Below are 12,826 nucleotides of genomic sequence, written 5' to 3' on the forward strand. Positions count from 1 at the left end.
CGAAAGAGAAAAAAGTTGTAATCGTTTTAACGAAATTTTTCGTCACTAACAAGCTCGTACAACTTAGCGAGATGTAGTTATATTCCCGCCCCTGTTCAGTTGATTCACTGTGTATAGTGAATGTACCATATATATGTTGACGATAGGTGTCGGATCTTGTGGTCCCACGTTCCTGGCAAGCAAAGTTTTGGTGTTTAGGCTTGTTTTGATTAATCACTGCCTACTAACTAACGCTCTCTCTTTGTTAAAAGTCACGAGTTTATGTCATGCAAATTGTATCCAGAGAATAAAGAAAAGCAAGACAAACGAAACACGCAACACAAAGATGCGAATAGTAACACAATATCAGCAAGCATTTAGAGTTATCGTTCACATGCTGAAGAGCAGAGGTGGGCAATCGGTACTTTGAAAGTACCGTCGGTACCGGTACTTGGCAAACACTGTACCGACGGTTCCAGTATTCGGTACTATTTTAAAAAAGTTGTTCGGTATACTTTGTCGGTACTCGGTACCGATACGTTTTGTGTAAAATATGCTGCTGCAAATGCAATATTTGTCGCAATTATGTCCCCGGTAAAGGTTACTCCAGGTCATAACATATGTGATGTTAACTGCTTGCAATTTTACTTGACATTTCTAGATTAAAAAACATCAACAGATGCTAAAATTAGTATTAAGTATTACAAGTATTTTTGAAAACATACTTGTTAAAATTTTGAAATTATTACGTGAAAAGTACCGAGAACCGGGACCGACTGAAATTTCTTGTAAAACGTAATTCGGTACAGAGATTCGGTACTTTTTTCCAAAAGTACCGACAGTACCGGAGTCGGTACTGAAAAATTATCGCGGTACATTAATTCGGTACTATAGTACCGCGGTACTGCCCACCTATGCTGAAGAGTGGAAAGCAAAAAGGCATCACAAAAGTTCCAGGAAGCTACCTATTCACGCTACTGCCGATGTAGCAGGTATCGCCTGTACTTTTCAGGGTATAGCCAGTAGACACACGTTAGATTAATATCTAATCATTAAATAGTCTCAGGATTGATTCTGAAAGAATATCGTTGTCTGTCGTGCTTTATTAACTTGACAGCGCCCAAAGAAAATCTCCAAAATAAATTTGGCTGATGATTTGTGTGCGAGTGTTTGTCTTCAAATACTTTCGGTATGTTGTGTACACGTCAATAAATAAGTTTTAAAGACAAATTTATCTTTTCGTTCTTTCCAAATATTAGTTAAAAGCATAAATCATGACTTAAAAAATCATATAATAATTCAATTAATGCCAAAAATACCGAAACAGACGACCATATTTTAGAGCCGATATTAACTGAACAGTCAAGTTCTTTATTGCTGAGATTCTTTGTTCTAAAATCCGTACCTGGTTTGGAATTTTAACAACATTTACAGAACAAATGGAAGACGTTCAGTCTATCAAGAGGCCCTATAACTATAAAAGACATAGCATACGTTGTTTACAAAGCAAACAATAAGCTTGATCAATACTATTCTCTGGGTAGTCTCTGAAAACGAAAACCAAGGGTCGCTTAACCTTCGTCAAAGCAAGACAAAGCAGATTATTTACAGATAATAATTAAAAGTCTTACTGAACTTTTCTTTTGTGAATAGTAACAGAACTTCTTGTTAGTGGAATCTTGAATGTTTTTTGGTATCAGATAAATTTGATAAAACATTACCATCGTCAGACTAGGCGTTGTTTTCTTGTAGCGAACGTAAATAGAAAGTTAATGCTTGGTTTGCAATGTTTGCATTTGATGCAATGTTAATAATTTAAACGTTTAGCTTTACTTATCACGGTTATCACAGTTACGTTGTCGTTACCAACGTTACTTGATGTTTGCCAAGGTGATATGGTACTGTTCGTACATGTTACTTGTTCGTTGCAGTTATCGTAGATCTAAGTTTTTCAGAATTCAGGTGTCGGTCATATGCTTTTGAAATGTCTAAGACTAGTTTTTGGTTCGTGTTGCCGTGACCACAAATAAAAAATAAGCCCAAATGTAAAAGGTTAGGGTAGATGCTATTAAAACCAAAGTTACAGGCCAGATAGGCGTAGTATAACTTCGCCTTTTAAAAAACATGGAAAGTTGTATTCACTTTCCAGAGAGTGAATTTATATACGTAGGCTATATGTACTTCGCACGTACAGTATAATAGCCAGACAGCTTTGTCATGCTGGATGTATTATTGCATTAAATTTTTTCACAGATACTGTGGCAAATAAGCGATTAGAATTTGCTTTTGTATCTATACGCTTTTGTCTCATGTCATGACTTACATCGGGGTGGTTAGCCATGAATATCGTTATCTTCAGTTTTTTGTCAGCGTTTTGATTTAAAACAAACAGACGTTCTCGTACTGGTCTCGTGAAACGCTACCACCAAGAAGCGCTTTCCGCTTTATATGAACAATGAACATACATATTATAGCTTTATTTCGAAGTATTCGAAAACATCTCTAAAACGTTACGTTTTTTTTCTGTTGTACAGTATTTTGCTAGAATAAATGAGCTAGGTGGGTTCTTTGACAAAAAGAAATCAGAATCATTATGAACCAATAGTTATAATAGTATTAATAATACCATCAAAACGCCTACAGCATTGACAAGATGGGATGCGGATCAAGTGTAGCAGTCAGTGTGCCACCAAGCAAGCAGGAGAAACAGGTGGCTTTGTCTATTGTCTTGTTGTTATTGGATTGGTTGCTTTTTGCTATAGTTGTACATTTATATTTTGTATTAGACCTAATCATGGAAAGGTTTTTCCAGTGAGCAATGTATTATTAAGTTTGAATAAAGCTATTGTTAAATGGAATGCAATACATTTAAAAGCTTACCGCAAAACTAACAAAGTGATTTCTATTTCGTTGTAATATTGTTCGCGTATATAGTTACTGAAAATGCCAATTCTAAACAATAGGTCGTTTGGCCATTTTAAGTCTACACGCTCAGTAACACAATCCTGAAGCGTATTTCGTCAAAGATGTTCTTTGTTTACCACACTCAGAACTCGAAGAATAGCATTCACATTTCATATAGAAGGATTATAAACATTAACTTCTTGAAGTAAGATTTGTCCTTGTGAACACCAGTGCACGCTCGAGATGTTTAGTATCGTATATGTATAACAATCGTTATATGAATCGTATTGAAACAGAATCATTCACTGTAAAGGATTGGTTTTGCTAAGAAAAAAACACATTTTTAGAATGCAAACTTTTAACCTTTTTTAAAAGGAGAACGATGCGTTTTAGGTGTTAGCCTTTGAAACGTGAAAATATTTCTTTATATACTGACAATAAATTGATTAACTTTAATAGCAATAAACTGTTTTAAATGGAATTTTAGACCAGATTTCTCTCTCGGTTCTTAGGGGATATTGTTCATTGCAGGACCCTCCTAGGACCGCTCAATTTACAACGACCTTTGAAGATCATAACGATGGTAAAATTAACAACAATGGAAAGAAACTCCCTCGTCCGCAACCGCCGGCAACAACAAAAAAAGAACTTTTGGATAAAAATCCCGAAACAGTAGTTTCCATGGCAAAATTAGAGGAGATGGTATAGCATCTGTTCCATATAATATGTCGTATATTACTACTGATAATTCATATTAAGTGCGTCTACCTAACTTCTTTTGTTGTGCATTGTATACCAAAAGAACGCAATGATTTCTCAATGTAAAATCTATCTTATGAATAATATGCGTCTTAATTACGTAAAAAAAGCAAAAACTTGGTATTGAACATTTTATTGTTGAGTGAATGTTACACATTTCATTATCAGTGTAAATTGCAGAAAAATACTGCACCATCAACCAAGCAGGACTTGACAAATTTTACATCCGCACTTATGTCAGAGTCTGAGCCAGTTCTTAATAAAACAATTCGCTTTTCTGATACCGAAAATTCCGCAAGCCCAAACCATTCAGATCTTACCTCAGGCAATCAACTAGCCAATACCCCGTCAAATTACGAACTCAAATCAAATTCAGCTGTCAAAAGTAAGAATTTGTTTTGAAAATTCTGCTTGAATTTACCAAATGTTTGGTCAACAAAATTTTATTTTGGTTGGCATTAAAAGTATGTTGATATGAACTTAACTTATACGTACTATGCCTTGTTTGCGGAAAAATGGAATAAAGTGTTTGATGTAACCAATGACAATTTTCAAGGGTCAATTTTCAATAGAACATTTTCTGTTAAAAGCGAATGGAAATCTACCCAGTGGGCCTACTGCTCAGCAGACTCAACCGGACAGTAGCATGCACGAAAATCGTTCTTCGTTTCAGCGAAGTGCTCTGTCTAACCAGCCTTTACCGGATGAAGATCAGCTACCTCTTCAACCTATTTCCCCAAATGTGCAAGATCAAGTGCAAAGGGCCTTGGAGGAGCATCTAAAAGCAAAGGAAAAGTACATAAGATAGAAAATTAATGAATACGAGCAAAGCCAAAAGTTCTATGGCAACCGTTATAAGTGCCTGCATCATGGTGTTTAATATAAACAACTTCATTTTTATGGAGTGTTTGTCAAATACTTGACTTGTGAAGTTGTGAGTGGGTAAATGTCGTATCTTATCAAGTGCGATCCTTCAGTAAGGCCTTGTTAAGACCTGACTGTGGGAAGAGCAATTATTATACTTCGTTTCTAAATAGTTATGATTCATTGGCAATGACACGACATATTTCATCTCCCTTTGTGAAAAATGTAGCAGCAATATACTGTATATTTAATAACTTTTTGCATTAGACTTGTTTATTCATAGAGAGGATGAAATGCGGAATCTGGATAAACTTCGTCAACAGCAATCCCTCAAGGAGAAGTTGAAGCTGCGAAGTGAGAGGAAGAAGCAAAAACTAGAGGCGACATCTGCAGCACAGCAAGCATCAGTAAGATTACGTTATATTTTTATGCTTTGTGTTGCTATAATGTTCATGTAAGTACGTTACCTAATATGGAATTAAATTCGTTTTGAATAACTTCTACTGTATATAACAATTAATCTGAAGTTGACGTTTATATTTGAAAGATACCTGAAGTGCAAAGAGAAAGTAACGCGCTATCTGCTGATAAAATCACAAAGTCGGGAGATCTTTCCTTCAATATGACGTCATTGGAAGGTAGTTTGCATCCAACGGCGCCGGTTGATAGAAAAGAAGTTCTGTACAGAGAGTATGACTTTTATATAAACTACTGTAAACAAAGAAATATGTAAAATACTAAAGACTTAAAGTGTAATTGTACAACATTTACATCCGTTATACTTTTGTTTTCCGGACGCTGTGCATTCGTTTCAATAACCCCATTCTCCATCACCTGTCAAATATGCTACGTAATCAAGTGATTTTAGGACCTTTATAATACGAGGTGATCGGAATTTTGAAAATAGTTGATGGCTATGGTAATAATGGTCGCATATATAGCATATGCGTATCGATCAAGTGTTGCAAACACCGCCGAATTTCTTAATGTTATAAGATTATCCTATAGTAATCTGCATCAAAAACTAGGTTCTTCTAATATTCTTTCAAAACGTTTTTCCATTGTCGTGTACACATACAAACATAAGGCACCATATACTATTGCCTCAACACTTTTTATCTTCGATTATTTCAATGACTAATCTATAATTGCTTGTCCCAGTCAACGTTCGTCAATATCGTTTACAAATTAAATTCATTATTGGCAGGTTCCTAAAAACAAACATTGCCGCATGGCAAAATGTCCCGATATATATCGATCTTTGACCCACATCTTTCGACATCAAATATACTATGCATATAGTTACGGTTATAAATATTTATGTAAGGCCGCTTCATCATGAGGTGATATGTTTTTTGACATTTACAGAGAAGAAAATATATCCCTCTTCCGGGATCTGGAGTCGCATGCTGTCAACATGGAGAAAGTTTCGTCTGCTTCGGTTACATTTGCAAATCTTATGGAAGAACTCTTAATACACCAGCTTTCGGACTTAGAAAAGGTATGTAATTTTAACATAACTTTTTTCCAATTTCGTCACAAACAGCACATAGGCCTATTGGCAAATTTTACAGCTTGCAGAGTGATAATGCAAATTCTATAGGTTCGAATTATCTTTCATTGGGTAACAGCTCAAAACCTGAATGAAATCAATTTTCCTGCAAACATATCAGAAGACACTCCGCTTGGATTTTTATATGCGATTAAGCTTGACAAAAAAACTTACGCTGGTCTATTCGAGCGAATGTGCAGGTGCGACGGGATGTAATGGTATACTAATCTGGAACAATCAGAATACAACAATAATCTACAACAGCTTTACGATCAGTATTTTTTCACTAAATTTATTGTCAACAGTGCCGCCGGTCTTCACGCTAAGTTGGTTACTGGATTCTTGAAAGGAGTGGGTTATTATCCCGACCACAAATTTCAACCTAATGATTCATTCCGCGGCAGCTGGAACGCAGTATTGATTGATCAACAATGGAGACTGATCGATACAAACTGGGGTGCCCGCCACGTGACTGGTAAAGCTAAAAATCGATTTTAGTTTTATCTTTATAAAATAGGATTATAGCCTACTTTTACTTAAAAATGGGTAAAACCGATTTCATGAATTTTTGAAAATAACTTATATGCCGTTTTTTTATTACGACAGAAGAGGACGATCTGTCACACAACGAATGGCATACCGAGTACAAGTACGAAGAGCATTATTTCTTGACAGATCCTGATCAGATGATTATCACTCACTTCCCGGATGAGCCAGACTGGCAGTTGTTACCTAAGCCATACACTCTTTCTGAGTTTGAGGCAAGTTTAGTAGATTTCAAAGTCACAAAAAAACATTCAGTCAAATCAATAGAGTAAAAATTGTTCTTTTGAGATGAAAAAAAATTAAATTTTTCGCCAACATTTCAATACGTCAGAAGTGGTTTGGTAGCAAAAACATTTCATTTCATCAACTGTGAGAACAATTTTGTTAGTCTATTACCATTGATATTACGCCTGGTGGCAATTACCGGGTTTCAATAAAGACAAAAATTTAGAAGTTAGGTATCATTTTCCAAACATGCATACAGGCACAGAGCAGCGGTAGAAAACACTTCCATGCGCCTATTGCGACATTTATACTTTTATACAATATGTTTATTTTGTCACAGAATTCAGCCAAGTTATGGCCTCTGTTTTTCAAACTAAAATTGGAGCTCTGCTCACATCCAGCCGGTGTGATAACAACGAACGATGAAGGTTATGTGAAGATCGTTCTTAAGGTGCCATCCTCCACAAGGTATGATGCAAAATTTCGGGGAGAATTACGCACTCGCAGCAAGAAAAAGGAAATCGATGGTTTTCTGCTACATCAATACATGTTGCATTATAGCAACAACGACGAAGAGGTATGGTGACGTTATATAGGTCCTTTGATTTAGGTCGGAGTATTTCAAGTTAGTAAAGGTAAATACTTTAAATAAAGGTTTTGTTTGCTCGTATAGGTATTTGAGTTTTTCCTGCCTGCTGCCGGACAATATTTGTTCAAAATATTCGGCTTGTCAAAAAAGTACAGCGATGAAAATACATTCACAAATGTCTGCTTGTACCAAATCAATTGCCAAAGTGTCAAACAAATACGCAACAACAGTCTTATCCAACCACCTCTCCCGATTGCTAACGGTCAATACGGTCCATACTTGGGCGATGTTGGTTTACTTGCTGTGTCGATGTCACATCCAGGACCAGTGGTAGAATGTGACCAGAAGGGCGAAGCTAAAGTTGTCTTCACACTAACAGAAAGTTGGAAAAATGCGAGCTTCACACAGGAATTGTGTGACGTAAAGCACGGATCGACGTCGGCTTTGAATGGTTGGGTACTTCATGCCCTCAATCAAAAGGGAAACTCCAAAGAAGTTATCTTTCACATTAAGGCTCCAACAAACGGAAACTACCTTCTTACACTGTACCATAATTGGGATCAGTTTGCCGAGGCGAAGAACACCTTTTCAGCATTCTGTCAGTACTTGGTCGTTTCACGAATGCAGGTTGACTCTAATAAAGGCAATCCGTTTCCGGAAATTCCTAATGGAAGATTGGGAAGCATTCAACCGGATTTCAACAATGCAAATTTAGAATTAGTGTCAGGTTCTCCATTGTTAGGAGAGTGGAGAAGTGGCATAATGAAAACCGACGCGCACGGGGAATGTCGGCTTTTGTTTAAACATCAGGAGCCTCTCACTTTTGTTGCTAACCTCACGAGCTCCAACTCAACATCCTCTCTTGATGAATATTGTGCTGTAGAAACGACAGGTAGTTACACAGCCATAACCGTTCGTGCACCTGTGCAGTTGTGTGGGCAGGTTAGCTTCGCTTTAAGAATTTATGCCGCTTTGTTAGATCAAACGCAAAATATACCATCAGTGTTTACAGCTTTGGTCATTCCAGCCAGCGTGCATCCCGTAAAGCCTTTGCCTCAAGCTCCAACTCGAAGTTGGGGGCCATCGGGATTGCGTTTTTATTCTCATGGCATTCAAAATGTTAGATTCCAAAATTCTTCTTCCGAATTGGTTACCTTTAAAACGCTGCCCAAGGATGTGCAAGCTAGTGCCCCCTGCAGAATTTACCAAGGCGGAGATGATTTTGAAATGGTTATGAGCACTACAAGACCACTGCAGTTCAAGGCGAAGTTGATTCCCCTGGATGATAATGCTAAGAAGGGAGAAAATTCTTCAGAAGATTTTGTGTTTTTTGGAAACGCTGATGCATACAGTACGTGTTTGCAACTCCGGTTTGCACACGATGGCTTGTATTCATTAGTTGTATACGGCAGCGAGCTGGATGATACCAGCGGCCAACTTGTACCATTGATGTATGTACTTGTCGATGCTACTGCTATTAGTACTTGCACTATTCCTTTCCCTAAAGCTTTTGGTGTTTGGACGTCCAGTGCTCATACTCTTTTCAGTCCAAATTCAATAGAAATTTTAAGAAACAAAGAGAATTTTATCAAGGTTTACCTAGGTCGATTCCAAAAGCCTTCATCATCTGAAGTCGAGTGGTCAGTTGTTCCTTTTCAAGAAGTGGCTCTTTTTAATGGAACTCAACGCTTGCCACCTGTTTCACCATCTCCCGGCCTTTACGAATGGAACTATGTCCCGGGGCCAGGAGAGACCATCGTAGGTGTTATAGTTAAATCAGATGAAAACTCGATGACTTTTTCCATGCAGTTTAAAGTTGTGTAAAAAGAAGTTTATTGGAGATGACTTATGTTTGGTTTTTTGAGTTATCATTTAGTTGAAACCAAGTTAATTGTTAACTATTGTAGATTAACATATTTAGAATAACGATCAACATCGTTCCTACATATATGAGATTACGGAATGTGTTGGCAGTTGTCTCTGCTGTGTTCTTTGCTGAAAATATTTCGATCACTGTGATATTTGTTACCTGGTTGGTACTGTGAGAACGCTACTTCTTAAAGAGGTCGTGAATGCAATTTTAAACTGCTAATAATGAAATTAGTTACCGCAACTTAGTAGTATACCTGCTGTTATTCGAAATTATACAATGTACATAGAATAAATACGTTGATAGAAGCTGCTAACTTAGTGTTTTATCCATGGTTGTTTTTGATACAGCTAGGCGACATAACCTATAGGCTAGTGGTTTTGAAACCTGGGGGCCTAATAATAAAATACGCTTATATTATAAACCTATATATTCTTTCGCTTTAATGTTATTTCAGTGAAACTATTCTCTGTTATTAATGATTATGAACTGCATCAAAAAGTCAGTTAGACTGTGGGTGCATGGTGCCTAGCCCTAGGGTCCATTTGGCTTGCGGGTAAAGCTCAGCTATTTCAAAACATAATGCTGCTATATGACAACTACACCCGTTCTTTTAATAACGACCCTGTCAATCTTAAATCACTGATCAGCAAGTATGACGTCACCAATAGCAGAGTGCTATACCATAGATACTACATTAACATGTGCTAACGTGTTAATGTAGTATTGTATTGTTTATTTTTCGCCATTAACTGTCCGGAGCGAAAGTTAGGATGCCAACCGTTGTAGTTATAAACTTATAGCACAATAAAACACATGCTCACGAACAATTAACGAGCTGGAAAAAGAGGCAAAGCCCAAGGGCTTAAAACAGGGGCGGGCAACTTCTTCGGTCGGCGGGCCTGATATGAGAAAATGAAGTACTTGGCGGGCCGGATTCCTGAATAGATTGGAACGCAGCTTTGTCTTATTAATGTTCATGGTCGAAAATGTTTGCTCATAAATGTATGTAGACCCGAACAGAACAAGTAGATTTATGGCCATCTTTCTCAGGTTGGCAAACTTGGACTTATTCAGTGACGCAATACAGGGATTGCGGCAGAATGTGGCCGCAGGCCACATTATCATGTAAGACCGGAAACTGTCTGCGGGCCGCTCAAAATCCCGTCGCGGGCCGTATGTTGCCCACCCCTGGCTTAAAACATGCAAGATAGCAATAATAGAATTGTGCTATAAGATGGTACTGTGATGATAATATAAAATTGCTTGCAAATCGAATGCCGCATAGAATACGGAAATCGGCAAAGCAAAGCATTGCGTTACGTGTCGCCTATGCATGACTTCCTGTATATCGTTATAAATCGTGACGTGAGTTATTCTTTCATTCATAGCTATTCATTGCGTCACAGTCTACGAAGTTAACCCTAGAAAGTGGTCGACTTTATTATGTAGCTGTCCCAATGTTTTATCTTGATGTATTCGTTCAATGAAGCTTCAAATATAATCAGAATATACAGTTGTCATTCCTGTGTCATTATTGCTGAAGTCTAACAAAGTTCACTGTTAAGATATACACAAGTAAACAGACTTTGTAAGGAAGTGGGCAAACCTTACAGGTTAAGGTACCATACACCACTTTCCATTACAGTACGTTAGCATAGCCACCAAATCTGCAATTTATGGCTTATGGTTATACCATACCTGATATCTACCAAGAGCTACTCAAAAACAGTAGGCTGCAATTCGCGACGCCACGAGAAAATTTTAGCATGTGCTAAGTTAAAAGTGCTATTGCCCGAACACATTTGGAGACAAACAAACTTCATTTCAAGTTGCACCTTACTGGTATGAAAGAAAGAAAAATTCGTTTTACTTAGTTCTGAAATCTAATCAACTAGGACCGGCTCAAGTCAAGTCGAATCTTTTCAAATGCTGTATTGAATCAAATACACTTATGTCCTGCCAAACTACCAGCATAACGTTTGTTTTATATTAAATGTGCTTAAATTATGTGTTTTGTAATTTGGGGTTGGTGGCCGTGCTGACACTAATAACTTTTTACATTCTCTTATTGGTCCGTAATGCACGTTTTTGCCCTCGAGGCCTTGTCACATTTTCCTGTCCAATTTGTGAAAATTATTCTCATTAACTGCTGATATGTTTGCGACCACCTGCGTCAGCACAATTTTTCGTCCTCCAAATTGAAGGCGAAAAATAAAATGAATGAATGAATGAACGAAATGAATCGAACCAAGTCTTTCAAGGTTTTTTCTAGGAAGGGGCTCTAGTCAAGTCTTTGCAAAAAGTGACCCGAGTCAGACTCTCAAGTCGAGTCACGGACTAGACTAAAGTCATTACGACTATGGTGAGACGTAGATATAAAGATTGTGATAGCTGAGTGGTTTGGAGGCTTACCTCGCATTAAATGGTCCTCGTGTTCCGTGTTCAATGCCAAATGGCGCCATACTATTGTAATGCCGATCAACACCAGGTTTAAGACTTTCCTCAGTCGGAGGATAAGAATTTTTATCATACCATATCATATAGCATTAAATACTACAGCACAGTAAAACCAAACTTACAACAGTACTCCACTAACCAATAACTATACAACATTAACCAAATGTGGCTTTGGTACAACAGCAATTCCAGAGGTCACACTTTACAATGGTGGTCTCGTCATTGCACCCACACCGTCCACACGCGATTATGATGCAATCGCGTGTATGGGTGCAATTCCACATAGGTGCAATCCCGTCTAATTGCAATTACTATAGTACGATGAGTCTTTCCAGTAGTCTACAGCTTATATTAACTATAAGGGCTAGGCCTATACAGGCTAACAGGCTTAGTCGTGAGGTAGGTGGGGATCCCTAGCCTACCGTATATCATGGTATGTGGTTGTTGGACTTGTTGTTGGTCAGTCAGAATATTTTGTCCTCTAATTGAGGAAAATATTGATATTTTTGCACAGATTTAGGTTAATGCTCTTTGTAGTTTACACGACTTGAACTTGGCAATGATTTGGAATCTGGGTTTGGTGGCCGTGCTAACCTTGTACGTTTTTGCCATCAAAGCTTTGCCGCTTTTCCTGCTGTTTGTTGATGAGAAATCGTGCATGCGAAGACGAAATTTTGGCATGACGGCATGCACTGAAGCTTCAATTCTTTGTTTAGTTGTTATTAACTGGTGTTAAAACAACCAGGTGTTTATTTATTCATTTTAAGTTTGCTTGAAGATAAAAAAGTTCGGTGTGCAAACTGTGCACATTGATGAATCTCATACATGTGCAGCAGACTGCAGAGTTTGCCACTTATACACATTACACACCGGAGATTTTTTGGTGCAAAACATCCTGCACACCGGCTCACCAGGTTGATTGACATTGCGTCAACTGGCGACTATTTTGGTCGTTTACCAGTGCATGAAAGTAGTACGTACCTCAGTGCCTTCATACATAGATGGTATACGGTATAACACAAGATAGCAGCACCAAAAATTTTATTTGGTCCTCAACAGCACACCATTTTGTACACCG

At 37.7% G+C, this 12,826-nt stretch overlaps 1 protein-coding gene across 2 annotated transcripts; it reads left to right on the forward strand.

Annotated features, from left to right (window-relative positions):
• The first annotated feature begins 2,517 nt into the window (after positions 1–2,517).
• On the forward strand, positions 2,518–9,596 carry LOC143469916 (uncharacterized). 2 transcript variants are annotated; one of them, XM_076967790.1, is made up of 12 exons: positions 2,518–2,689; positions 3,415–3,585; positions 3,811–4,027; positions 4,233–4,437; positions 4,790–4,913; positions 5,054–5,196; positions 5,875–6,007; positions 6,110–6,258; positions 6,364–6,533; positions 6,665–6,819; positions 7,170–7,406; positions 7,503–9,596. In XM_076967790.1, the coding sequence occupies exons 1-12, from the start codon at positions 2,633–2,635 to the stop codon at positions 9,240–9,242; spliced, it is 3,501 nt and encodes a 1,166-aa protein (XP_076823905.1). In that variant the 5' UTR covers positions 2,518–2,632; the 3' UTR covers positions 9,243–9,596. The 2 variants fall into 2 exon arrangements, with proteins under 2 accessions (XP_076823905.1, XP_076823906.1); XM_076967791.1 differs by having other exon boundaries at positions 3,823–4,027.
• The last annotated feature ends 3,230 nt before the right edge of the window (positions 9,597–12,826 follow it).

The sequence above is a fragment of the Clavelina lepadiformis genome, chromosome 1, assembly GCF_947623445.1.
Source record: "Clavelina lepadiformis chromosome 1, kaClaLepa1.1, whole genome shotgun sequence".
Taxonomy (NCBI): Eukaryota; Metazoa; Chordata; class Ascidiacea; order Aplousobranchia; family Clavelinidae; genus Clavelina; species Clavelina lepadiformis.

Coding starts and splice junctions, on each gene's coding strand:
- LOC143469916 (XM_076967790.1), top strand. CDS start 2,633: ATGGGATGCGGATCAAGTGTAGCAGTCAGTGTGCCACCAAGCAAGCAG. Junction 2,690..3,414: donor CAAGCAAGCAGGAGAAACAG/GTGGCTTTGTCT, acceptor TGTTCATTGCAG/GACCCTCCTAGGACCGCTCA. Junction 6,534..6,664: donor GGGTGCCCGCCACGTGACTG/GTAAAGCTAAAA, acceptor TTATTACGACAG/AAGAGGACGATCTGTCACAC.